The sequence below is a fragment of the Rhinatrema bivittatum genome, chromosome 12 (genome assembly GCF_901001135.1).
Source record: "Rhinatrema bivittatum chromosome 12, aRhiBiv1.1, whole genome shotgun sequence".
Classification (NCBI taxonomy): domain Eukaryota; kingdom Metazoa; phylum Chordata; class Amphibia; order Gymnophiona; family Rhinatrematidae; genus Rhinatrema; species Rhinatrema bivittatum.
This window is the reverse complement of record NC_042626.1, coordinates 14,602,974-14,628,571: the sequence shown is the minus strand read 5'-3', so window position 1 is coordinate 14,628,571 and position 25,598 is coordinate 14,602,974. Positions and strand designations below refer to the sequence as shown.

General features: G+C 40.9%; 1 protein-coding gene across 16 annotated transcripts in view; it reads left to right on the top strand.

Moving 5' to 3' along the window:
- Window positions 1–25,598, top strand: part of ANKS1A (ankyrin repeat and sterile alpha motif domain containing 1A) — a 171,490-nt gene that overhangs the window by 17,919 nt on the left and 127,973 nt on the right. Inside the window, exon 1 of one of the 16 annotated variants that reach the window (XM_029574032.1) lies at window positions 1,065–1,159. The exons of the other annotated variants lie outside the window; for them this stretch is intronic. Coding sequence (XP_029429892.1) covers window positions 1,140–1,159 — 20 coding nt within the window. The 5' untranslated portion in view covers window positions 1,065–1,139. Of the gene's footprint in view, window positions 1–1,064; window positions 1,160–25,598 lie in introns of those variants that run through there. 16 annotated transcript variants of the gene reach the window in all.

Here is a 25,598-nt window from a genome sequence, read left to right as displayed (position 1 = left end):
GGATATAAGTGATTTTAAATAAAATAAATGTATTTGCATGCACTGCCTCCACTGTATGCAAATAGATCATTTGCATATTCATTGCGGCAATCCTGAAAACACACCTGGGTTGTGACCCTGAAGGACAGAGTTTGGGGACCCCTGATAGACTGTTCTGTGCCACATATCATTATATTTGCCAGCCGGTTCTGAATAACAAGGCCAAAACATTTCACTCTCATTTTTCCTTTTTATTTTAGCTTGCACTGAATGGTTTTGGTGCGCATTAATCCATTTAAATTGATTTAATGTGCACCAAATCAATTTACCGTAGCACATGCTTTCCGTTTTAGTACTTGCTAACAATGTAGTGGGCACTAAGTAAAAGAAAGGACAGCACATTCCTATTATCAGGTATTAATTTAAATTTTTAGATTTTAGTATGAATTTTCACTTTGGTAACTTGCATCGTAACACAATAATGACAGCAGAAAAAGACCAAATGATCCATCCAGTCGGCCCAGCCAGTCCAAGCAGGATACCCCTGAGCCTTATGCAAAGAAGGTCCAGATTTGGGTGGAGAGGTTCTTGTTTGACTGTCCCAAGGAGAACAAGGCAGATTTCTGTGACCTTGAAATCTTCCTTGTGCTGACTTCATTGCCATTGAAAAGATTGAAAGCTGCTAGACTAGTGTTGATGCTTTTTTTTCCTTTCTTTTAATTGCAAGCAGCTGCCTAAAGAATCTGGAAGCTTCACATGCATGCAGAGAATTTTTATACATGTGGCTTTAATTCAGACCTCAGAACTTGGACCAGCAGCCAGACGGCAGTTTCTTGCCTTTACAGAATTTTGCACTGCTTCCTTCGCTGGGTTGTTAACAGGTGCTTCATTGGGGTATCTTTGCACGTAAGAGGCATGAACAAGAGGACCCCGGTCTCCCGTAGCCAGTGGAAAATGTCTTAGGATTGAGAAGCATCACTTGCAAAATTGTTAACTTATAAAGGACTTGGATATATTTCATTGATTTATTTTTTTTCCATGTTAATATCTGCAGGTACTGGAATTATGCAGAATTCATGTGCATTTAAAGGGAAAGATAATTTGAGAGTAAACACCCCCATCTTGCACAGTGATGTAGTCCAGACATTGTTTCCCCCTTCATGAGGTGCCACAGTTCACAGTAAGTGGCAGGGGTGAGTCAGAAAGCTAGGATTTGATTGGGACGCTTCTAATGATTTATGGACCATAATGTCTCTACATTTGCCCACTTAACTTCAAATACCGAGCGGGGAAGAAATCACAAAATGAGTGTCTTATTCTGGCCTCATCTTTTTACAGCTTTACTTAACCTTGGAATTCTGTGTGTGTGTTTTTTTTGTCCCTATATAACCTGGAAACTAAATTAGAGCTCATAAACCAGCGAGATCGATTCAGAAGTGAACTAAAACCCTGAGTATGGTTGTTTGTTTTTTTGGTTTTTTTTAAAGGTATTGATGAGATGGTTTATAATATGCTGTCTAGCCTTTGTAGGTCAAAAATCATACTCTGTAGTTTTAAGCTGGCATAACCTTTTGTAATTTTTTTTTTTTTTTTTTTTTTTTTTTGGGTGGGAGGATGTGCCTTAAACTATTTGCCCACCCTGCTAGTCTCTGTCAAGCTGCTTGGGCCCTGTGATTTGCTTCTTGATGGGGTCAGTTTGGAATTTCATAGCAAATAGAAAATCCAGGTTGGCTGTGTTAAAAGTGGTATTTTACCAGAAAGGCAAAAAAATCTAAACAAATGGATTTCAGGCCTGCGTGGTTTGGTAGTATTTCTCGGAGACCTTGTACATTCTTGTTGTGGGTTGGGTTTTTTTTTATGGGAAAAAGTTTTCCTTCTATAAACAGCCCCCTTCCAGTCAGATTTTGGCTCCCTCCCATCCCCTTGCACAGTTTTGATATGAATGCAAATAAGCTGTTTTCATATTTCCTGCTCAGAGAAGGTTTTGTTTCATATAAAAGAAAAATGTTGATATTGAATTGTTTTGAACTGAAGCAAAAATGTGCATATAACTGGAGAGATCATGTGGTCATAGAAACTGACATCTGGTGAGGGCTGTAAGTCCTGTCTGGTCTTCTCCATTTACTTCTCATTAAATACCACAGATCCCAGGTAATATCTGGCTTTTCTGTCACTTCAACAAAGGATCTAACTGGACTGAACAGTTCATGTTACTGGAATATTTTCATGTAAGCAAGTTGCTTGTCTGTGATCACTGCTGGATACTAATATTTGCCCCCCGTCTACTAATCAATTACTAGTCAAGTGTGTTGGGCTTTTTTGAACCTGCAGTCAAGGGCTTTTATTTGTAACTACCTACATCTTTCCCTGCCCCCAACGTACCTAGTCTGATTGTTGCAGTGATAGTATTAAAAACCAAATTCCAGTGAGATGGAAATGATCAGTAATTAATAAATATAATTCCGCTTTAGATTCTCTGTGTATTTTCTAGTGGATGTGTATGACTAGGTAAAACAGTTGCTTGTCACTGTCCTTCACTATAGTCTTCAGTGTATATTCATGGTCTCTGTTTTGTAACCAGCGTGAATAAAACTTTATCTTCATGAAAATTGCTCCACTCCAATACATGCCATTGTATGTGATTTCCACTCTCGATCCTGACAACGGCACCGTGTTGTGAAAAAGCGTTTCTGCCTCGGGGGAATACGTCATCTCTTCGGTCCGACATTATCTGCACAAAGGACAGCAAAGCTCTATTTTTATTTCACTACAGTTTTCTATATTGAAGAGCCAATCATAATGGATAACCAGTCTGGTTGTTGTAGCTGGAAAGCTACAAAATGTCACTGGCAAGCACCAAAGCATCACAGATTACCATAAGCTGTGCCGTTCAATCTACTCATTAAGTCCCAAAGGCTTGGACCACTGGGATGGTTAAAAATCCCAAACTGCTTGCTACAGTTGAGCAGTAATTTATGATCACTTCCCTGCCATACTGGTGAGAAAATGTTGTCAGATAATTACCAAAAGGCCCAGCATTGATTTTATCAACTGACTGACTGTATGTTGAAAGGTCAAACAATGATTGCTGATAGGACCCTGTACTCCTTTGCACATGCCCCACATGTGAAATGTCCCGCGTTTCTCAGTTCATATTGAGATTGCGATGATGGTACTGCACCTCTAACTACATGTTTTCTAATATTCCGATTATCTGGGAATATGTCAAGCATGGATAGTATATGCGGCCTGATCAGTGTTGCTATTGCATGTGATTTGTAGAGAAGTGTAAAACACACACATCCCCTGTATTTTAAAAGGCTCTCACCATGTCAGTATCTAGCTTTGACATGCAGCTCTTATTGCTACAGAAGGATAACCACCACATGACAATTTTGCTGCCATGCCTTCTACTTGTGTGTTGCAATTTTGTAAATCCAAACACAGTAATCTAAAAACCTGACAGGTAAACCTGCTTTGAAGGGTCTCGGATGATAACCGAAATGTGAGCATATTATTGGGCTCTATCAAATTTTATTTTTTTCTGTATAATGATGGGTGGATATCTAGCCTTTCCTGATGAGTAAACATTTTGTTAGACATCCAAGAATATCTATTATATGTGGGGTACCTAAGAGTCATAAATTGGTGACGACCCCTCCTTGCTGCCCAATTGTGTCAGCGAATGGTTTGGTTCTAGAAATTTATTTATTTATTTTTTTTATAAAAACCTTGCGGTTGCCACCTCTCCTTTTTACATTCAGGACACTTCCTATATGTTGAGAAAGCTGGCACAGGCAAACAACATAGAAACATAGAAACATAAACATAGAAATGACGGCAGAAGAAGACCAAACGGCCCATCCAGTCTGCCCAGCAAGCTTCACATTTTTTTCTCATACTTATCTGTTTCTCTTAGCTCTTTGGTTCTATTTCCCTTCCACCCCCACCATTAATGTAGAGAGCAGTGATGGAGCTGCAACCAAGTGAAATATCAAGCTTGATTAGTTATGGGTAGTAGGGGAAGTAGGGGAAGTAACCGCCGCAATAAGCAAGCTACACCCATGCTTATTTGTTTTACCCAGACTGTGTTATTCAGCCCTTATTGGTTGTTTTTCTTCTCCCCTGCCGTTGAAGCAGGGAGCTATGCTGGATATGCGTGTAGTATCAGTTTTTCTTCTCCCCTGCCGTTGAAGCAGAGAGCTATGCTGGATATGCGTGAAGTATCAGTTTTTCTTCTCCCCTGCGGTTGAAGCAGGATATGCATTGAAAGTGAAGTATCAGGCTTATTTGATTTGGGGTAGTAACCGCCGTAACAAGCCAGCTACTCCCTGCTTTGTGAGTGCGAATCCTTTTTTCTTCTCCCCTGCTGTTGAAGCAGAGAGCTATGCTGGATATGCGTGAAGTATCAGTTTTTCTTCTCATAGAAACAACATAAGTACAACAACATAAGTACAACAACATAAGTACAACCTGGTTTTTGGTTACTATCAATATCGAATTGCTGTCTACCAATATCCCAGAGCAAGAGGCTATGAAGGGACTAACTTCCACTTTATTATTCCTTCCACAACCACAGAAAATCCCAATGGCATTTATGTTGGCATTAGGACAGATTGTTCTCTCCAAAATGTTTGTTTTGAACACAAGTTTTTACAAACATCACCAATGGCCCCAATATAGCCAATCTCTGTCGCACAGTTTGAGGAATAAGTCCTATATCCCTCGCTTTGGTTTTGTTACATTTCTGTTTGGTAAGGTCTATTGATGACATTTTTCATATAGGTATTCACTCTAGAGGATCTTCAAGCTTTCTATAATTGGATGAATACTTTGGATCGCAATTTCAAATGTGCTCTCACTCAGAAAAGCTCCCCCTTCTTGGATTTATTGATTATTAAGGAGGGGTTAGATATCTGGATGTCATTATATAGGCAGTCGGCAAAAGTGTAATCATCAAAGTGGGTTTACCTGTAACGGTTTAAAAAACACAAAAAAACTGTGTGCGTGCTCAGATTTATCAAATTTCAAAGCACAAGACATGGCAGCAAGACTTTTGTCTCGCAATTATCCTGCTTCAATAAGAGCTGCATATCTTAGAGCGCAATAGTCACGTTGCAAGAGACTTTTACAAGTACTCCCCTGATGATAACAGGGATGTGTGTATTAGGTTTTCTAACAAATCGCTTGCAATTGCAATGTTAGTTGGGTGGCATACAAGTATATACTATTCTTATCTTTTTCCAGAAATCAGAATATTAGAGAACATATTGTTAAAGCTGCATTACCATCATAATCTCTGTATGAATTGAGAAACAGGACATTTCGCATGTGGATTGTGTCAGCAAACTATGGAAGGTGTCATTTTAGGTTCCTCCTACAACTGGGTATAACGTGACTCGTAAGCATTGCACAGACTGTCAGATCACGTGCCTTACTTAATACAGTGTGCTTGTCCTTTTATTTATGTTCATCACACCAAAAGGACCATGTGGACTAAGCTCGCTGAACGCAAAAATTCTTAACACCAATAGTTGTCTTTTTGACATTTCAGTGCACATTCATTGAGTTGAATTGGACTTTTGTTGAACATATTCTCGCAGTATGGCTGGGAATTGCACTACTCAACCGAGGAAAGCAGTTATGGATTTTTAAGCCTTGGAGAGTCCAGAATTTGGGACATAATGAAGAGATTGAATGGTACTGGTTGTAGCAACCTGCGATGTTATGGTGGTTGCAAGTAGTATTTTGCCTATTATGATTGGTTGTATAGTGTATAACTGGAGATTTCCTGTCCTTTCTGCAAATAATGTTGGACTGAAGAGAGGTTGTATTCCCCTGAGGCAGAAAAGCTTTTTCAAAATATGGTGCTGTGTTAGAAATGAGAATGGTAATCACATACATGAGCATGCACTGGAGTGGACTAATTTTAATGAAGTTTTATTTGCACTTGTTATAATGTTCAGACTTTGAAAATACACACATGCTGAATACTTAATAGTGGAGGATAGGCGCAAGCAGCTATTGTTTATATAGTCATGTGGGCCTATGTATGATCGTCCTCTAGAAGATTTGAATGTAGTCTGTGTGTTGCAAGACATATACAGAGTATATAATAAGGCGGAATTATATTATTTATTTATTTATTTATTTATTTAAGGCTTTTATATACCGACTTTCTTGATACAAATCAAATCAACTCGGTTTACATCGAACTAGGCAGTAAATATAACCAACCAAACAACAAGAGACAGTTTGAAGGAGTATAAAGTTACATTATAACAAGGGTGCCTTAACTGGGAGTAGGAAACAAGAAAGGGGGGGAACGAAGATAAAGTGCAATATACAAGAGAATATGTGAGGGGCAAGGAGCCGTCCTCGTGGTAACTAGTAACATGATTAAGTGTTTATTTCCTTACATAATTGCTGGAACGTTATTTATTAGAATTAGTGATATTAATGATTAGTGATTAGTGATGATTAATGATATAAACGTTATTTATATATTAGAATTAGTGATATTGATGATCCAGGGGCCATATGGCAGATTTCATTGCGGAATCCCTGAATCTGGCCACGGAGTCATCCTTAAACAATGACCAGGACTTTCCTTTCCTCAACTTTCCTCCACTCCAGCTGACCCAGGGACAGAAGAAATGTCTTGGGGGTTTGAACTGGGAACCTCTCGCATAGCAGAGTAAGCTGAATCACTGGGCTGCTTTACGAATTTCATGTTTTTCATAAAATATATGAGAAGCTGAGTGGCTTTTTGATTGTACATAAGAACATAAGAAATTGCCATGCTGGGTCAGACCAAGGGTCCATCAAGCCCAGCATCCTGGTTCCAGCAGAGGTCAAACCAGGCCACAAGAACCTGGCAATTACCCAAACACTAAGAAGATCCCTTGCTACTGATGCAATTAATAGCAGTGGCTATTCCCTAAGTAAACTTGATTAATAGCAGTTAATGAACTTCTCCTCTAGGAACTTATCCAAACCTTTTTTGAACCCAGCTACACTAACTGCACTAACCACATCCTCTGGCAACAAATTCCAGAGCTTTATTGTGCGTTGTGTATCTTACACAGAGCTAGTCCCCATCAGTCTTAGCCAGACAGTTTTGCAAATGGTTCTTTAAAGGGGTTTGAAGCCTGAGGGCTGATGACTTAATTGAGAGCTGGGTGTGCTAAGCTTTTCTCACAAACATAAAAATGGGGAAAACCCTTTAGTACATCCGGTCCTAAATTAGGATACATAGTGGTGTTTTTTGCTGTGTTGCTAATTCCTAAACTTTATGCATTTCTGTCATCTGTCTTGCTAACCGTAATTTGCTGAAGTTTCAAGAAATGTTAATTAGCTATTGCTCCAGATAGACTGAAATGCTGCTTACACAGTCACAAAAAATCCTCTTCCGCTTTGAGAGTCTAACCAGAATGTTGTTTCTTTATAGTAACTGCCTGGTTTGCTTTTACTGAGAATTGGATGGGATATCAGATAAGAGGCTTACCAATACTACACACTTTGGGGCTGATGCAATAAAGTGCTCCTAGCCCAGCACATAGATTAACCAGCGTTTGGATGCACGTTTTGGATGCGTGTCCATAACCCCCAAAGCAATAAGCAGATCAGTGCGTCCAAAACGCGCGTAGCTAATAACGCTCATCATGTAAATTCCATGTAGATGAGGTGATTAGCTATTACCCCGCGATACAAAAAATCCCCATGCACCCTAGGCACACTCTTTATCCCATAAAATTGTACTCGTGCCCCAGGGCAGGTGTAAAGCCTTCCCACACATTAAGGGCTCAACTTAAAAACAACAAAATTGCTTTTCTGTGGTTCCTCCTAAGATACTAAGTAGGAAGAACCACAGAAAGCACCCTACAAAAAAAGTCTTGACATAAAAAAAAAATGTTTTTGGAGACACAATACACACCCACAACGCTGTTGGCCATGTATATTGTGTGTGTATTGTGCCAGTAAATTAGCTGCCGCAGGATAACACAGACATTCGTAAATTGGGCGTCCTTTCTTCTAACACACAGCCACGTCTCCTAGGCGCCAGATGCTAAGGATGCATAATTTATCTCTAGCGTGTCCTTTTAGGTGCGACAGTTCATTTGCTTATTGCATCAGGCACCAGGAGAGGTGTTTGTGCATGTGTAAAAAAAAACAAAAAAACGTGCACACAGTTTGGATGTCAGTTTTTAGCACGACCATATTGCAGTATTTATTTTATTTAAAAAGTTTCTTCTATACCACTGCTCATTACATCGTAGCGGTTTACAACTATACCATACATATTAAAAATAACTATCTACACAAAATAACATAAAATAAAATGCAACAAAACCTATCCAAAAAAGATATCAAAGATCCATGGACCTTTGCCGAAGCATTATTCGTGTGCTTTTCTTCACTGTGAAGCTGTACTATCTTCCACAAATTCTTCAGCATTTAAGCAGATCTTTACACCTTTTTAAAAGATCTTTGTATCACTCTGCTTTCTAAGATGTTCTGGCGAATCGAGTCCGCGATAGAAAAAGCTCTCACACTTCACCAGTATGTGCCTGTTGGACGGTTGGAGTCTCTAACAGGCCTTTACTTTGTGATCGCATCGTTCTTGACGGAGTATACATTTGTAGAGGTGTTTATCCAATTTATGAATTAGAATTAAGATCTTATATCGATGATCATATGGTGTGGTTTTTTTTTTTGTTACTGAAAAGCAATCTGGAAAGAATTCTACAGCAGCTGGCGGGAATACAGAGTAGAAGCCAAAATCAGAGCTTGCAAAACTATTCTGAAGTCTTCCACGCGCAACAAAGGTTTTAAATGTCTTAACATGCGAAGCTTCAGATTACCAACACGGATTATATGTTTAATATTGGTTTTCATTGAAAGATTAGTTTCAAGAATAACTCCCAGATCACAAACTGGTTTTTTTAAAAATAGGTATGGTGTATTTACCAAATTCAAAACTTGTGTTCTCTGGTACATTCTTGGTCCGAGACTGCATTGTTTTAGATATAGTTAATGAAAAACAGTTGTGAAGCATCCATTTGTCAATGGCACCTAGGAAAATTTTGATAGCTCATTGTTTGGGCTATGCAATCTTTTATTGGAGTAAAAAACTGGATGTCATTGGCACAGATGGAAAAAAATTAAGCCACAAACCAACTAATAGTTTACAAAGTGGCATCAGGTAAAGGTTAAATAGCATTGCAGACAATGCTGATCCCTGCAGGACATCAGTTTTAATATTACTCCAAGCAGAGGGTTTTGTTTTTTTTTAAACACAGACCTGGAATAATCTTTCACTCAAATATAAGTTAAACCATTTTAAGGACTATTCCATATATGCCAAACTCTTTCAGTCGACCAGTCAGTATATCGTGATCTATAGATTGATAGTGTCAGAGGCGGCGGGGACATCGAGCAGTATCAGAAGATAGCCTTGGCTGCTGTCGAAACCATGCCGGATGGTATCCAGAGCAGATAATAGGAGTGTTTCCGTGCTGCTGTTCCTTCTAAAATCATATGGGTTTGGAAACAGTATGTTGGCCTCCTCTAGGTAATCGGTAAGTTGTGCAAGAACAAAAAAAAAAGATAAATTTGAAATGAGATAACTATTTAATATATTGGGATCCTGATTCTGGTTTTCTAAAATGGGTCTTAAAATAAAGGCTATTTCATGTGGAAGGACTCTTGATAATGATAAATTCACCAACTTGGCAAGAAATGGGGAGATATCTTCCCTAACCAATTTTAATAGACCGATAGAAATAGGATTAAGTATACAAAATGTTGGATTAAGTTTAGAGATGGCTTGCTGGACCTCACAGGTTGAAATATAGCTGAAATTTTCCTAATATGTATAACATGTATGGGTGTTAAATATGGAATTAGAAATACGTGGAAACTGGTTTGTAAGTTTGTCCATTTTCTCAGTGAAGAAATTAGCAAAATATTCACAGCTATAAGGGGAGTGAAAAAATTGCTCATCCATGGTCTTATGCCTGGTTAATGATTTGACTGTGGAGAATAAGTTTATTATTAAAACCTGGGGCCAGGGCTGGTGCTAGCTTTTTTGCTGTCCTGTGCGTAAAATTACTGTCGTTTCCCTCCCCCCCCCCCCCCCCCCCCTCCCGATTCATTCAGTGTCTGTTCCAGGCCCATCAAATAAAGCCCAGCTCCATCCTGCAATCTATATTTTTAAAAACTGACACGCCCCTCCTCCCCACCCCAGACCCCATGTCTAGGGAAGGGTATTAGGTACCCTAGGCAAACCTTACAGCCTTGCGCAAATGCCACCCTACATACCCCACATCCTTTACAGATACACGCAATTAAATTATGCATTTATAACAAATTTTACATGAAAGAGAACATTCAAATACAGTCTGCGGAGGCAAAAATATCACAGCATGCATATTATATTTACATGTACTCTTGTGATGCCAACCAGAAAACTCTGCAAAAAAGGCACGGAGCACCTTTGGAATTAGACTTTTTTGTAATGCTTATTGGCCGTGAGCTTGACCCTCAGAAAGCCATGAACAAACAGAATTACCATTACAATATAGTAAACATCCCATACCAAAACAATCCTTACAACCGTATCTATGAAAGGCAACACTGCACATATTACACCAGGTCCTAGAACACCAATAAAACTCTTATTAGGAAACCAGGCTGCTATAGATCCCTTCACAGAAATTACATGCCAGCAAAATACCTCACCTCGGTCACATATGCAGAACACAGAGAGAGCCTGACCAAATACAGAATAAAGAGATCAGAAAGTATCAACAGAAACGTGCTGAGAAGAACTGAACTGGAACCCACAACAATCCAGCCTCTATATGCAGAGCAACAATGGAAAAACAGAAGCATTACCATTCTTCACAAAGCATTAAATAAAATCAAGAAATATAAAACAGTCATAATAGTATTTATTTATTTAATTGTTTTTATATACCGAAGTTTAGCTAGATGCCTTCACTCCGGTTTACATTAGGAACAACGCAATACATTTGCAAAAACCAAAGAAACGCAAAACTGTAAATTGGCATAGCCGGGGTTTAAATATGATGATATGGTATATAACGAGATATAACAGGTAAAATAGTATGATTAAGTCTAACATTATAACAAGATAACAGGTTGTACAATGATAAGAATACTTTGTGGTACTAATCGGGGCTGAGGATGTGAATGGATCAGGTTAGGATATGTTCTCAGGTATATATATATATATATATATATATATATATATAGTAAAGTCATATTCATAAAAAGAATATTTCAAACCAATTAATGAATAGAATGATGATGAATAAAAAAATCCAATAATTAAAAAATGTTCTATTCCCCCCCCCCCCCAAAAAAAATTAAATATTTCAAAAGAGCAGAATTATCAAATCACACCCAATAATTAAAACTAATAAGGATTAATAAACATCTTTTGCTCTCCAAACCTGTGATTTTCTGATTTCCAGTCACCCTGAGACTGTCGTGGATTGGGGAGGTAGGGGTATCCAAGTTTTATCTTCTCTCTCACACCCACGCACAATAACGCATTCATTCTCTCACACACTCCCTCTCTCTAACATACACATCCCTCTCCCTCACAGATACATGATATGTGTGTGAGCCTATGTGACACACTCGCACTCGCAGGCACACAAACATACATACAGGCTCTCACACAGACACATGCACAAGCACACAGGCTCTCAGTCACTCACACACATGGACTCCTGATGTCTTCGAGCCCTCGCGGGTCTCCTGATGCTTTCGGACCGTGATGAGATGAGCTCCGCCTTCCTGATTTTGGGGGGGGGGGGGGGGAGTGGAAGCTGGGAGCACATGCAAATGGAAGACGGGCCTCTCTGGCAGCTTGAACACCGGTGTCTTGAAGCCTCTTTCCTTCTCTGGCTGCTGGCAGCCCCGCGACCTCTCCTGCTGCTGCCGGCGTGCTGCCCCATGCAAATGCATGGTATGCACCCCCTGCGCCGGGCCTGCCTGGGGCATAAATCCTTTTCAATGAAATAGTTTTGTTTGGCATCATTAATCATCCATCTATACCTAGCTAATAAAATTCTGTATTTTTCTAAGGTAATAGGAGATTAATTTTTTCTCCATGCTCTTTATTTAGTCCTAAATTCACATTTACATATTTTTAATTCCCTAGTGTACCATGATGCAATTTTTTTTTCAATTTATTGGACTTAATCTTAATTGTTTTCATGGATGCTAAAGTGTCGACCAGTTCTTGATTGATGAGATTCCAAAAACTTACTGCGGGGAGACAATTGTCAGGGGAAAGGCTGTCTAGTTTGATAGGAATTAATTCTTTCAACTTATCTGAATCAGTCTGACCACGTCTTTCAACAAGAGTGCGCTCGTCTTCAGCCATGGTGGAGTGGCCAGTTATATGCATTTTAAAGTGTATGCTGTTGTGATCTGACGATGGGATTGCAAAAGTTCTGATGGAAGTACTAACAATCCTAACCTGTTCTTGATTGCTAAATATTAAGTCAGGTATGGCCAGCTTTACTTGCCAGGTACTTGTGATTTGGATTGGCCTCTGTTGGAAACAGGATGCTGGGCTTGATGGACCCTTGGTCTGACCCAGTATGGCATGTTCTTATGTTCTTTGTGTTGGACCTGAAATCATTTGATGAAATCCTAATGCAACCGCTGTCCCTTTTTAAAAAAAAAAAAAAAAAAAAGTCTCAGAAGGTACTGAGAGAGGAATTCTATCTATTTGCAAGTTAGTCGCCAAGTATAATTGTTTTGGATAATTCTAAAGAAGTGCTGGTAAGCAATTCTATAGAAGGTGACATATGTGCCAATATGCCCTGCGGACTGTATACTCCACATATTAAAGAGACCAGTAGGATCAGAGCTGGGTTCTTCAATTTGTTGACACTAATGGCAGGTTGTGGCCAGCAGTAATTGATTTTGACATGGGTTTGCAGTGGAGGTAGAGCTTGTTGAGCCTGATTTTGAGTACTTTAATGAGATGAGTGGGCAAAATGTTCTCTTTCGGTATTGATTGATCAGTCTTCTCAGGAAAGGTTGTCCCCTCCTGACCACCTGTTTTTGCTTTCACCTGCATTGATCTGTTGGGGATGGTTACTTAAAGGGTTGGGGAGTTATTCTTGCAGTTAGTCCAAAGTCTGAGATGCTGAGTCTACTCTTCACATTGACTTCCCTCTTGAGTAGCACATCACACACCTGCTGGAACATGCATTCAGGTATAAAACATCTATTAGTTATTTGCAAGAGAATGCACATTGAATTAAAATTTATGTTCACCTTTGCTAGTAATTAACACAAAGTGGCATTACTAGCACTATTATATATTTCATTTAGCAGTTAAAACAAACTTGATAAGGTTATCCTTATACTTCTAATTTATATTTCATTCATGATGAGAATGTAGTGTCAGCCTCTTTTAAAATATTTGTTAGCCTCATCCACTGTAATGAATCCAAGTAAATTAGGGTGCTGCACTGTTCATTATCAGGAACCTTCTGAAAGTAATCACACTGAACAGAACAGATAACTAAGGAGTGCATTCAGAGATGGAGATTTTTAAAGCTACAACAGGGTTCGAATAAAAAAAAATCTTAACTTGTTACACAAAAAATAACACAACAGAAAATTAGTGCACATCTTGAAATTTTCAAAAAGGGGTGTGGCATGGGCATTTTGGGGCATGGCCAAGAGATGTGCGTGTAAATATACGCCTGGGCATACGCCCATATCCCATGCCATGTAAGTTTACTTCTGCTATGGATTTAAAAAAAATAAAAAGAGAGAACCATTTCTGACAGGTTTAAAGGGTCTGGGGTAACTGGGACGAATGCAGACTATCAATCCAGGGGGTTTTGGAGGACCTAGCTGTTAACTGGTGGATGAACTGGTGAAACTGGCAATGACGTGGATGCATGCCCTCTTTAAAATTCCCTGACTTAATTTGGCTAGACGTGCGCCTACTTAAAAATAGGCGCACATGTGTGTGCACTCAATATATTTTATAATATGCATGCAAGTTATAGAATCGCCACATTCCTGTGTGCATGCTGATGCACCTGTTTGAAATTTACCGTCTTAGGTTGCAAAAACCAAGGGGGAGATATAGTACAGGGGGGTAAACATCTTCTGAGCATGAAAGAAGAGCGGGATTTGGGGGTCATCATGTATGATAAGTTGTCCAAACAGGTGGATAAAGCTAGACAAAAGCTAGAAAAATGTTTGTGTATAAGGAGAGAAATGGTCAGCAGAAAATGGAAGGTAACATTTTTTCTTGTACAGGTTCTGGTGAGACCTCATTTTGAATATTGTGTACAATTCTGGAGACTACATCTTCAAAAAGATATAAACCAGTTGGAGTCTGTCCAGAGGGTGGCTAGTAAAATGGTCAATGGTTTTCATTCTAAAGCATATGGGGACAGACTTAAGGATCCTCTAGGTGAGATAGTGGGAGATATGACAGAGGCATTTAAATATCCCCCAAGGTTTCTATGTACAGAAGGTAAGCTTCTTTCAACGGGAGAGAGGTTCTGGGATGAGGGTGAAAGGGGGTTGACTCAGGAGTAATCTAAAGAAATCTTACTTTACTGAGAGGCTAATGGATGCATGGAACAGCCTCCCAGTGGAGGTGGAGTCAAAAATGGTATCTGAATTCAAGAAAGCATGGGATAAACACAGGGGATCTCTGAGGGAGTGATAGGAATTGTAGAATTTAATTAGTTGGGTAGATGGAGTTTCTGCTTGCCTCCTCATTTACTCAGTCAGAAACAATCAGTTGCAGCTTTCACCATAAGAAGGCACATAAGGTTACTATTACACTGAAAAGTTGTATTGGAACAAGAGTCATGAACATCTATGGAAACCAGGTTTTTTGTGACAGGAGGGTTGGAAAGAAGTGTCATTTTCCGTCAATAAGCAGGCTGAATTAGCCAAGCTCGATGGGTGACATCATGAGGCGGATCTTTCTCTCAAAGTTAGTAAAGTTTTTTTTGGTTTATTGAGCATGCACGGGTGGTGTCGGTTTATCACTTGAACCAAAGCATCTCTCTCCCTATGTTCTTTCCAAAACCACACAAGCATGAGTGTAAAAAACTGCAACACATGCTGGATTGTAAACTAGCCCTGGTGTACTATAAAAGGAGTCTGCACATTGTAAAACTTTCCTACTATTCGTTTCGTGTGAACCCAACAGACCAGGCACTCCAGTGACAAAGCGTACACTCTTGAACTGGATTACTGCCTGCATTAAACACTGCAATGCTGCACCTCGCAAACCCAGTAAACGCACACCGGGTGCATGCAACAGCTGCTTCCATTTTGTACCTGAAAGGTGTGGCCATCGAAGATATATCTGCAAGGCTGTTATCTAGTCGTTCATACATACTGACACATCCCACTGCTACCTCGATGAGTCCGCTGCATCCAACAGCTTGGTAGGACGAGCAGTACTGGGCATGAAGGAATCCAGGTTGCAAAAAACAATTATTATTAAAGATGAAACAGAGAAACACCCTCTCTCTGCAACCCTCAATGTAGGACTTCCCACTGAGCATGGATAATTCAGCCTGCTTATCGAGGGGGAAAAAAGCCAGTTTGCTTAAGATAAACGGTGTTTTCCTTAGGATGAATTAGCCATGTGAAACCTGCCCCTCCTTCCTGAATAGCAACTCCTTTGACAAAGTCAGCTAACTTTATCGACTGAGGAGCGTTCTGGAACAGACGTTCACACGGGAAATCCTGCACATGCTCAGTATCCAAAAACGTCATTAACTTTGAGAGACAGCTCCTCCTTGTGCTGCCTGATGATATCATCCACTAAGCATGGCTAAGTCAGCTGGCTATCTATGGAAAACACCGTTTCTGGTAAGCAAACTTGCTTTTCTGCCAAATGGAAAATTTCCTTGTATCAGATGAACACATTTTACCAAAAAGGATTACCATCAAAACCCATTTGATCAAAACTGGTCTTTTTTGGGAGCTGGTGGTTTCATGGAAAGTAGCACTGAAGAATGAGACTCGATAAGACCTAAACTGTCTTCTATGTGCATAGAAGCACCAGGCCAGGCCATTGACTGAGCTCCATGATGCTCCTCCTTTCCTCCCTCACCCCAATCTTGGAAACTGGGAGGGGGGGCTCCTTTCCATTTTATTAAATTTGTCTGTCGCTTTCTCTGTCCCCCCAAATCATTTTAGAGAGAACTCTAACCTGTGGACCTCAATGCTTTTGGACAGGAGACTCAAATGTATTTTCTTTTCTTTGCCCTTATGCTTTTAAGAACATAAGAACATGCCATACTGGGTCAGACCAAGGGTCCATCAAGCCCAGCATCCTGTTTCCAACAGTGGCCAATCCAGGCCATAAGAACCTGGCAAGTACCCAAAAACTAAGTCTATTCCATGTTACCATTGCTAATGGCAGTGGCTATTCTTATCACACTTCCCACTTACCTCCACCCTGATATTTTTCTGCCTGCTTCTTGCTAGATACTTTGCTCAACCTTTATTGGAATTTCTGGATATGAACATTTCTAACAAGGAAGTTTCTGGGTATGAGTGTATGGGCTCTGGGTTTTGTCCCATTACTTTTACATCTCCTGAAGGCTTCTGTGCATTATTGGCTTTCTGCTAACCTGCCTGTGTGGATGCAAAACCTAATGCCTGGAAAATAGTAAGAACTTATTAAACCTCCTAGGAGCGGTTCTTCTTCAGCTTTACGCCCATGCGATACTGTATATGTTAACAATGTCAGTCTCTCAGATGCTTTCTTCTCGCAGGCTCTTCTCAGCCAGGCCAGAACAAGAGAGATTCAATGGTAACTAAAAGTCCCTTTTGCTTTGTTTTTTTAGGATGTAGAGTAGATTTATTGCTAACTGACCTGTTTGACAGTCAAAGTAAAAATAATTTTAAGGGATATCATTTTAAGGGTAGGACATGGCTTTCTGAAGTTTTATTTTTCATTTTCTCAGGGAAACTTGAGACAGATTTGTTCCTGGTGGTAGTTAGGTGCCACTTATCTACTGTACTCTTTGTACAATATGATTAGGGTCATCACAAGCTGCTTTTTTGATTGGTTATTATTTCTGCTCACCTCTTGGCCTCTCGGATTGAGCTATTAGCGGAGGACAACTTCTTGTCCTTTTGGCTGAGACTGAGAGCCTGTTTATCATGGGAGGTTAGAGGGGGCAGTAAGTAGGTTTAACACCCTGCCACTTGATCCCCATTGAGGGCCTGATGATAGGACCATTGCCAAAGCAGGAGGATTAAGCTTTTGCCCCTTACAAATAAAATGGCTAGGTTCACCAAATTATGTAAGTTATTGGTTAGGATTTAAGGTGTGCCCCTATCAATCTCCCTATTAAAATTACTTGATTTGCAAAAAGGTATGAACATCAGAGCAGAAAATAGTTTCAAAGCTATAAACTGTTTTCTTGTCTGATTTTTGTAGATGTATGTGGCACTGCGATATTTCTTCTCCCAGAGTCCTGACTGCTTCTTGAAGCATGGCAGATTGCCTCAGATACAGCACTGCTGGATTTTGCTGCTCCCATGTCTTGTGATACTGCTGTTAGCATGGTAGATGGTGGTTCTGTAATATCACTATTATGAGCTGGTAAAGCTTCTGCTTGCATCTCCCCCCCTAGAGAGCCAAGCATAAGGTATAGTTAGGGACCTTTGTTTTCGGCTTATGTATTCTTTATCCCAGGAAGTTTCAGTGTTACAACAAAAGCAAAAATATTTACCCATTAAGTCATTTTTTTCTACTTATTTCTCCAGTTTTTGTTCTTGTAATAAACACTGTGAATTCATGGGGAAAACAAAATAAAAATGGAAGATGAGGGTCCTTAGGTATAGTAGACGTTGGTAAGTGCAGTATGAACTGATGCTGTTCTGATCCCTTTTCACATGATGACCACATGACTAAGAACCCTGAGGCATCTTACGGTAACTCCAGTCTTGGGACTCTGTTTTGTCGTCTTTTAAAACACCTTAAGCAATGTTTTGACATTGGGAGATGAAAAAAACAGGATCGGTGCAAAATAGCCCTTTGCTCCTGGCCATCCTCGTTTGGCATGGGGAGAGCAGCTTGCACAGCACAGTTTTCACAGGTGGGCTGGGAGGGCGTTGGTGAGAGCCTCGTCATCCTGTGGGGAAAGCCTCCTTTGGTAAGAGACCAGGCAGCCTTTGCTTCCAGTGACTTCGTGTTTTCCGTCTGAGAGGCACTGAAATGCCAGGAATTGGCTGCCACACTGGGCCTCTAGCAATGTTTGTACCTTCCTGAGTATCTGCTGATGAAAGTAAATTCAGTTCTGGCCGTCTCTGCTGCACAAGCTGTGACCTGCCTTTTTCTTTGCTGTTCTCACTTTTGGAATAAAGAAGAAACAGGAGAAGAATTCCTGAGCTGGAATTCTTGTTAGGGGTCAGAAGGTTGGGGGAAGATGGTAGGGAACGGGTTGCTTTTGGAAGTATTTTTTTTTTAGCTTGGAGCTTGAGAAAGCAGATTCCTCACTATTAAAATTAGTAACAATAATAATCAGGAAATCTGCAATTGTAGCAAAATTCATTTGTTCTCATTGGCTACAAAAGCAAGGTCATGAGATGCTTGTCCATATGGATGATGCTTGTGACTGTATATGTGGGAGTCGACAGTTTAGCTCAGACTGGTGCAGGACTATTCCAAGAACCAGTTTTTTCTTTTTCTGATTGAAATATTGTGTCCAAGAAAAGGATAAAAGTATTGTGCAAGGGGTGATGGATGAGAAGAGTACATTGTGAGGAGGAAGCTGTGTTCAGGACGATTGCTGCATGGTGAATGTGGAGAGGATTAACTGTCGTACAAATAACAGTACAGAATGTTAGAAGAAATTTAGAGCATATTTTCCTTGATCAGTGTCCACAGCCATCCTACCAATGTAATGTGTAGTAAATCTTAATATAGCAGTAACAAAAACGAAGCAAGGAGTACAGTGTAGATCTAGCAAATAGGTAACACAATTACTTGTACAGCTGGGATCTGCTATTCAGTATTCTCTGCCCAGTTTTTAAGAGATGGTTGATGTCTGCTTTAGTGATTTTTACTTAAGATCTGCAACTTTTTTTTTTTTTTTTTTTTACTTCTTTGGCCAACAGCAATAAGAGAAGACCCACCCATCTGAAATCTTTTTGAGACTTATCTGTTGATTGGCTACTTAAAACTGACGGCCCAATTAGTTCCTGTGGTTGCTGCTTGATGATATGCTGGCAGGGTTTCCACTCCTTGCCAGCAAAGGACCTCTTGGGTGTTGCTTGATGACGTGCTGGTAAACAAAGGAAGTGGCTGATAATATAAAAGCAAAGAAATTGGCATTCAAGAAATACAAGAGATCCCAAATTGAAGAACATAGGGTAAAATATCTGAAGACACTAAAAGAAACAAAAAAAAGAAATTAAGAAGGCAAAAAGTAAGGCCGAGGAAAAGATTGCCAAAGAGAATAAACAGGGAAACAAAACATTTTTCAGATACGTTAGTGAAAAGAGATAAGTCTAAAGCGGCATACTGAGATTAAGAGATGAAAAGGATCAGTATGTGGAGGAGGACATGAAAATGGCACAAATATTAAACAAATACTTCAGTTCAGTGTTCACCACAGAAAACTCAGGAAATGGATCATCACTGGTTAGCAGGACAGTGGATGATAGTGCACTAGATGTCTAGCTGATTACTGAAGAAGATGTATGGGGGGAGCTAGGAAAAATAAGTGGATAAAGCCATGTGGCCTGACGAAATTCACCCCAGGGTGCTAACAGAAATTTACTGGCAAACCCACTAAGTTTGCTTTCAATCAATCACTAGATTTGGGCATGGTGCCAAAAGATTGGAGAAGGGTGATGGTGGTACCACTACATAAGAGTGGTAGCAGAGAGATGGCTGGGAACTACAGGCTGGTTAACCTTACCTCAGTGGTGGGTAAATTGATGGAGAAACTATTGAAAGAAAGGAATCCGGAGGTTAGCTTGATCCAAGACAACATGGATTCACTAGGGGGAGGTCTTGTCTGACAATTTTAATTTCTTTGACTCTGTGACTAGGGATCTGAACCATGGAAGAGCGCTGGACATAATCTACTTGTACTTTAGCAAAGCCTTTGATACTATCCCGCTCAGAAGACTTGTAAACAAAATGAGAAGTTTGGGGCTGAATGACAAGATGGTGTCATGGATTGCAAACTGGCTGACTGATAGAAGACAGAGTGGGATGGTGAATGGAACCCAGTATGAGGAGAGGAAGTTGTTAAGTGGTGTACCGCAAGGATCAGTGTTGGGTCCGGTACTGTTCAATATTTCTGTGAGTGACATAACGGAAGGAATCGAAGGTAGTCTGTCTATTCGCTGATGATACTAGAATCTGCAACAGGGTAGACACACCTGAAGGGGTGGAGAGAATGAGAAGCGATCAAAGAAAGCTAGAGAAGTGGTCTGAAACATGGCAGCTGAGCTTCAGTGCAGAGTCATGCATCTGGGGAGCAACAACCCAAGCCAACTGTATGTATTGGTGAAGAGCTTATAAGTAACAGAGTAAGAGAGGGACTTAGGGGGCACAGTGCCTAGCGATCTGAAGATGGCAAAGCAGTGTGACATGGTGATTGCTAAAGCCAGCAAATGTTGGGCTGCATAGAAAGAAGAATATCTAGTACGAAAAAAGTGATTATTCCCTTGTACAGATCCCTGGTGAGGCCTAACCTGGCGTACTGTGTTCAGTTCTGGAGTCCGTATCTCAAAGGGGACAGAGAAAGAGTAGAGGTGGTTCCTTCCTATAAAAGAATCATTTCTTTCTTCTTTTTTCTTTTTCATGTTTTAGCTTGATTTTAATTTTTGCTTTGTGCTCTTTTTCAGTATTCTGAATTTGGTCTGGGGGTTTCCCTCCCCTCCCGCTTCCCTAACATGAGATTGATTAAGACATATTACAAGACATATTACAAGACATATTGTACATTTTGTAAATAGGCTATATGCCACAACTCTATACTCACATTTATATATACAACTGTTGCAATGTTTCTTATGGTATATTATTTTATTGTTTAAATTAATTTAATTGTTATCTTGTTACAATGTAAAAATAGGGCAGTTCTCGCCCTATTCAACCTGTTATCTGGAAACCGATGTGATATCTCGATCGAATGTCGGTATACAAAATAAATAAATAAATAAGGTGGGTTTTATCTGCTCCTAGGCTCTTCCCTGCTTGGGTTTTTCAATTTAACCTTTTTAGGTTTGTCAATATTCCTATATCTTTTAATGTCTCTTGCCCCTCTCCCCCTCATTCTCCTTCCCTGTGCTAGCTTTCAATATACTCTGTAGACAAAAGACAAATATATTTTGTTTGTTTTTTAGTATACAATGGCTTTCAATCTTTGCCAGCCCTTCCTTCCTTCTTCCCCTTCCCCTCTTCCCGCTGCCCCATTCCATTTTTGTGATCAGTATTTTTGTTTGACTCATTATACTTGGTATATTCTTCTTGTTGACTTGATGAGTATGTTTCCGTGTTAGTCTACTGTTCAATACTTATAAAAAAAATTTCCTGTTTTCTAGACGATGGGAATCATTGGTCCCCCTGACGCAGCTAGGGTGTGAAACGCTGCTGTATCGAGGTTCCTTGATTAATAAGTGAATTGTATTTCGAAAAGCTCCTTCTGTTGCTTGTAACCAAATAAAATTGGGGACTTATGTATTGAACAGTGTTTCATTATTAGTTTTTGAGCCACACACATTCTCTTCTTTCTGATTGACTTTATATGTATGTGCTGTTTACTTCACATTTTTGCTGTGCAAAGATTCAACAGAGGAGATAAATGCCTTGGTCCTTTTTCAAATATTTATTAAAGTAGAGATGTATTTTTTTTTAAATTTGCCCGACTCAGGCCAAGTTTCGCAACTTTCACAGCCTCTGCCTCAGGGGCTTAAATAATCACAGGACTCGGGTAAAATTTGAATGATGTGGAAACATCAAAGAACCTATTTCTAATAGTGGGCGATTCACAGTAGTAATGAATCTTATACCACGCTGTCCAGTGCTCGGTCTCTACCCTTAAAATGCATTACTACTGTGAATCACCCACTATTAGAAATAGGTTCTTTGATGTTTCCACATCATTCATATTTTACCCGAGACCTATGATTATTTAAGCCCCTGAGGCAGCGGCTGTGAAAGCTGCGAAACTCGGCCTGAGTCGGGCAGATTAAAAAAAAAAATACATCTCTACTTTAATAAATATTTGAAAAAGGATCAAGGCATCTATCTCCTTTGTTTTCCTAACGGCTATTTTAGATCGCCTTCCTCTTTGTTTTTTGGGACCAAAGATTCAACAGAGCCAGCAGGTGTTAGCCTGGCACATGTTGAGGCTGTTGGGCCATATGGCCTCAACCATCCATGTTACTCCCTTGGCACGTTTACATATGCACAGAAGCCATAGTGGCACCAGGCTGCTTAGAGCCTCCAGGATTGCATCCCACCTCTCCGGGACTTGTCCTGGTGGCGGTTACTTTCCAATTTGCATTGGGGGAAATTGTTTCGAAGTCTCCCCAATCAAATTGTCCTAACCACAGATGCATCTACCCTGGGGTGGGGAGATCTTGTAAATGGGCTCAGTACTCACGGTCTTTGTCCGCTGAAGAACGTTATTGTCAAATCAACTTCTGGAGCTTTGGGCGATCAGGTACGCGTTAAAGGCTTTCAGAGATTGGCTGTCCAATAAAGTTGTTCTAATCCAAACTGACAACCAGGTAGCCATGTGTGGTATGTCAACAAGCAGGGAGGCATTGTGCTTCCTGTGTCAGGAAGTGGTCTAGATATGATCATGGTCGCTGTCCCACGGGATGGTGCACAGGGCCATGTACCAGGCCTGGATGGAGAACGTGGTAGTGGATAGGCTGAGTCGAGCCTTCAGACCAACAAGTGGTCCCTGGACCAGGGGGTCGCAAATCGGATATTCCGCTTCTGGGGGAGCCCAGACATAGATCTGTTTGTGTTCCCCTGCAACAGGAAGGTGCCTCTGTTCTGCTTCCTGCACAGGACAAATGGCAAACTAGCTTCCCCTGCAACAGGAAGGTGCCTCTGTTCTGCTTCTTGCACAGGACAGATGGCAAACCAGCCTCAGATGCTCTCGTCCTTCATTGGGGCAAGGGTCTTCTGTATGCATATCTTCTGATTCTCTTAGAGGTGAAGACTCTCTTGAAGCTTTGTGAGGACAAAGGGACTTTGATTCTTATAGCCCCTCATTGGCAGAGGTAGTTCTGGTTTCCATTCCTTCAGGAGTTGTCCATCTGGAGAACGATCAGTCTGGGGACTTCCCCATCTCTCATCATGCAAGACCAAGGCAGGCTGCGCATCCCAACTTCCATGCCCTGTCGCTCACAGCCTGGATGTTGAGAGGTTAATCCTGCAGCCGCTTGATCTTTCAGAGGATGTGCTTCGGCTCCTGGTGGCTTCTAGAAAGCCTTCCACTAGAAGTTTCTAAGGACTGAAGTGGAGGAGGTTTTCTGTGTGGTGTGAGCAGATGACCCTAGATCCGTTCTCGTGCCCCCACTGCTTGATTACCTTCTACACCTATCAGAAGTTGGCTTAAAAACCTACTCTGTTAGAGTTCATCTTAATGCAATTGGCGCATACCACCAAGATGTAGATGGTATGCCCATCTCTGTACAGCCTATAGTTGTATGTTTCATATGGGGCCTGCTTCATTTGAAGCCTCCCCTAAGAAGACATGCTGTGTCTTGGGACCTCAACGTGGTATTAGCTCGGCTGATGAAGCTCCTTTCAAGCCGCTGCACACTGGTGACCTGATGTACCTGACCTGGAAGGTCATGTTTTTCGTGGCGGTCACTTCACGTGCAGAGTCAGCAAGCGCCAGGCCTTAATGACTTATTCACCTTATACTAAGTTTAATCACGACAGGGTGGTCTTGAGTACGCATGCTAGCTGTCTGCCCAAGGTGGTGATGACTTTCCATCTTAATTGGTCAATCATCCTGCCAATATTTTTTCCCAGGTCCCTTTCGCACCAAGGCGAATGAGCACTGCACAGTTTGGACTGCAAGCAAGCTTTAGCCTTCTATCTGGAGCAGACAGAAGCCCATAGACAATCCACCCAACTTTTTATTTCTTTTGATAAGAATAGGTTGGGTGTTGCCGGTGCCAAACACACTATTGAATTGGCTAGCAGATTGCATCTTCTTCTGTTATGCCCAGGCAGAAATGCAACTTGGGAGTCATGTCAAGGCTCATTCTGTCAGACCCATGGCAGCGTCGGTGGTCCACTTGTGAGCAGTTCCCGTGAAGGAGATCTGCAAGTCTGCGATGTGGAGTTGTTTCCACACATTCACATCTCATTACTGTCTGGATAGGGATGACCGATGCAACAGTAGGTTCGGCCAATCTGTCTTTCAGAACCTATTCAAGATGTAGAGCTCAACTTTCCCACCTAGGGCCCATTGTTTTGGGTCCGGCTGTCTCCCCCCCTGTTACCATCAGCATTGGTGGTGGTGGCCCCTTTGGCACCTGGCTAAGTGTCTGATGGTCCCTCTTGTGTTTGGGAGCAGCTTGCAGCTAGGGATTCACCTATGTGTGAGGACTACCATTCTGCTTGTCCTCCGAGAAAGCAGACTTGCTTACCTGTAACAGATGTTCTTTGAGGACAGCAGGATGTTAGTCCTCACGAAAGCCTCCCGCCATCCCGCAGAGTTTGGTTTCTCCTATGTTTTAATTATAATTCTATTCTACGAGACTGAAGAGGGACCTTGCGTGGATGTGTGGTATAGGATACGCCGAGCATGCTCAGCGTACCTAGTCAAAGTTCTAGAAAATTTGATTTAAGTTTTCCGCATTGGGGCTCCATCTGATGATGTCACCCATGTGTGAGGACTAACATCCTGCTGACCTTGGACAACATCTGTTACAGATAAGCAACTCTGCTTTATGCAGGGCTTATCTGAAATGCTGACCCAGAGGTGAAGAGCTCCCCTGTGACTAATCCTTAAGTACCTCCTTATTTGCACCTCTCTTGGTCTTCCCTTTGACGTGGTGTTTGAACATTGGTGCTCCCTCCTTAGACACTACACTCATGTATTGAATAGCTGATGACATTATTACACACCAATTCCAAAAGCCAGGAGAGTGAAATGTCCCTGCTAAATTTAGGTTTGTTTTACTGTTAGATTCAACTCAGATAACTTAGGGTATGTCTATAGAAAGGCACTGTGTGAAAGGTTTACTTGGGTTCCCTATATGCAACTACTGTAAAATTTACAGGTTCTGTCTACTCTGGTTTCTTTTTTATCCTGGTAATTTTAAAACAGATTGTGAAGGCTGTGCTTTTCCTGCTTATGATGTTACCAAGAACTGCCATACTGGGTCAGACCAAAGGTCCATCAAGCCCAGCATCTTGTCTCCGACAGTAGCCAATCCATGTCACAAATACCAGGTAGGATAGCAAAGAATATGTCCAGTCCTTCTTGCTCATAACTAGGATAAGCAGCGGCTTCCCCAAATCTACAAGGCTAATAGTGTTTTATGGATTTATCCTTTGGGAGCTTGTCCAA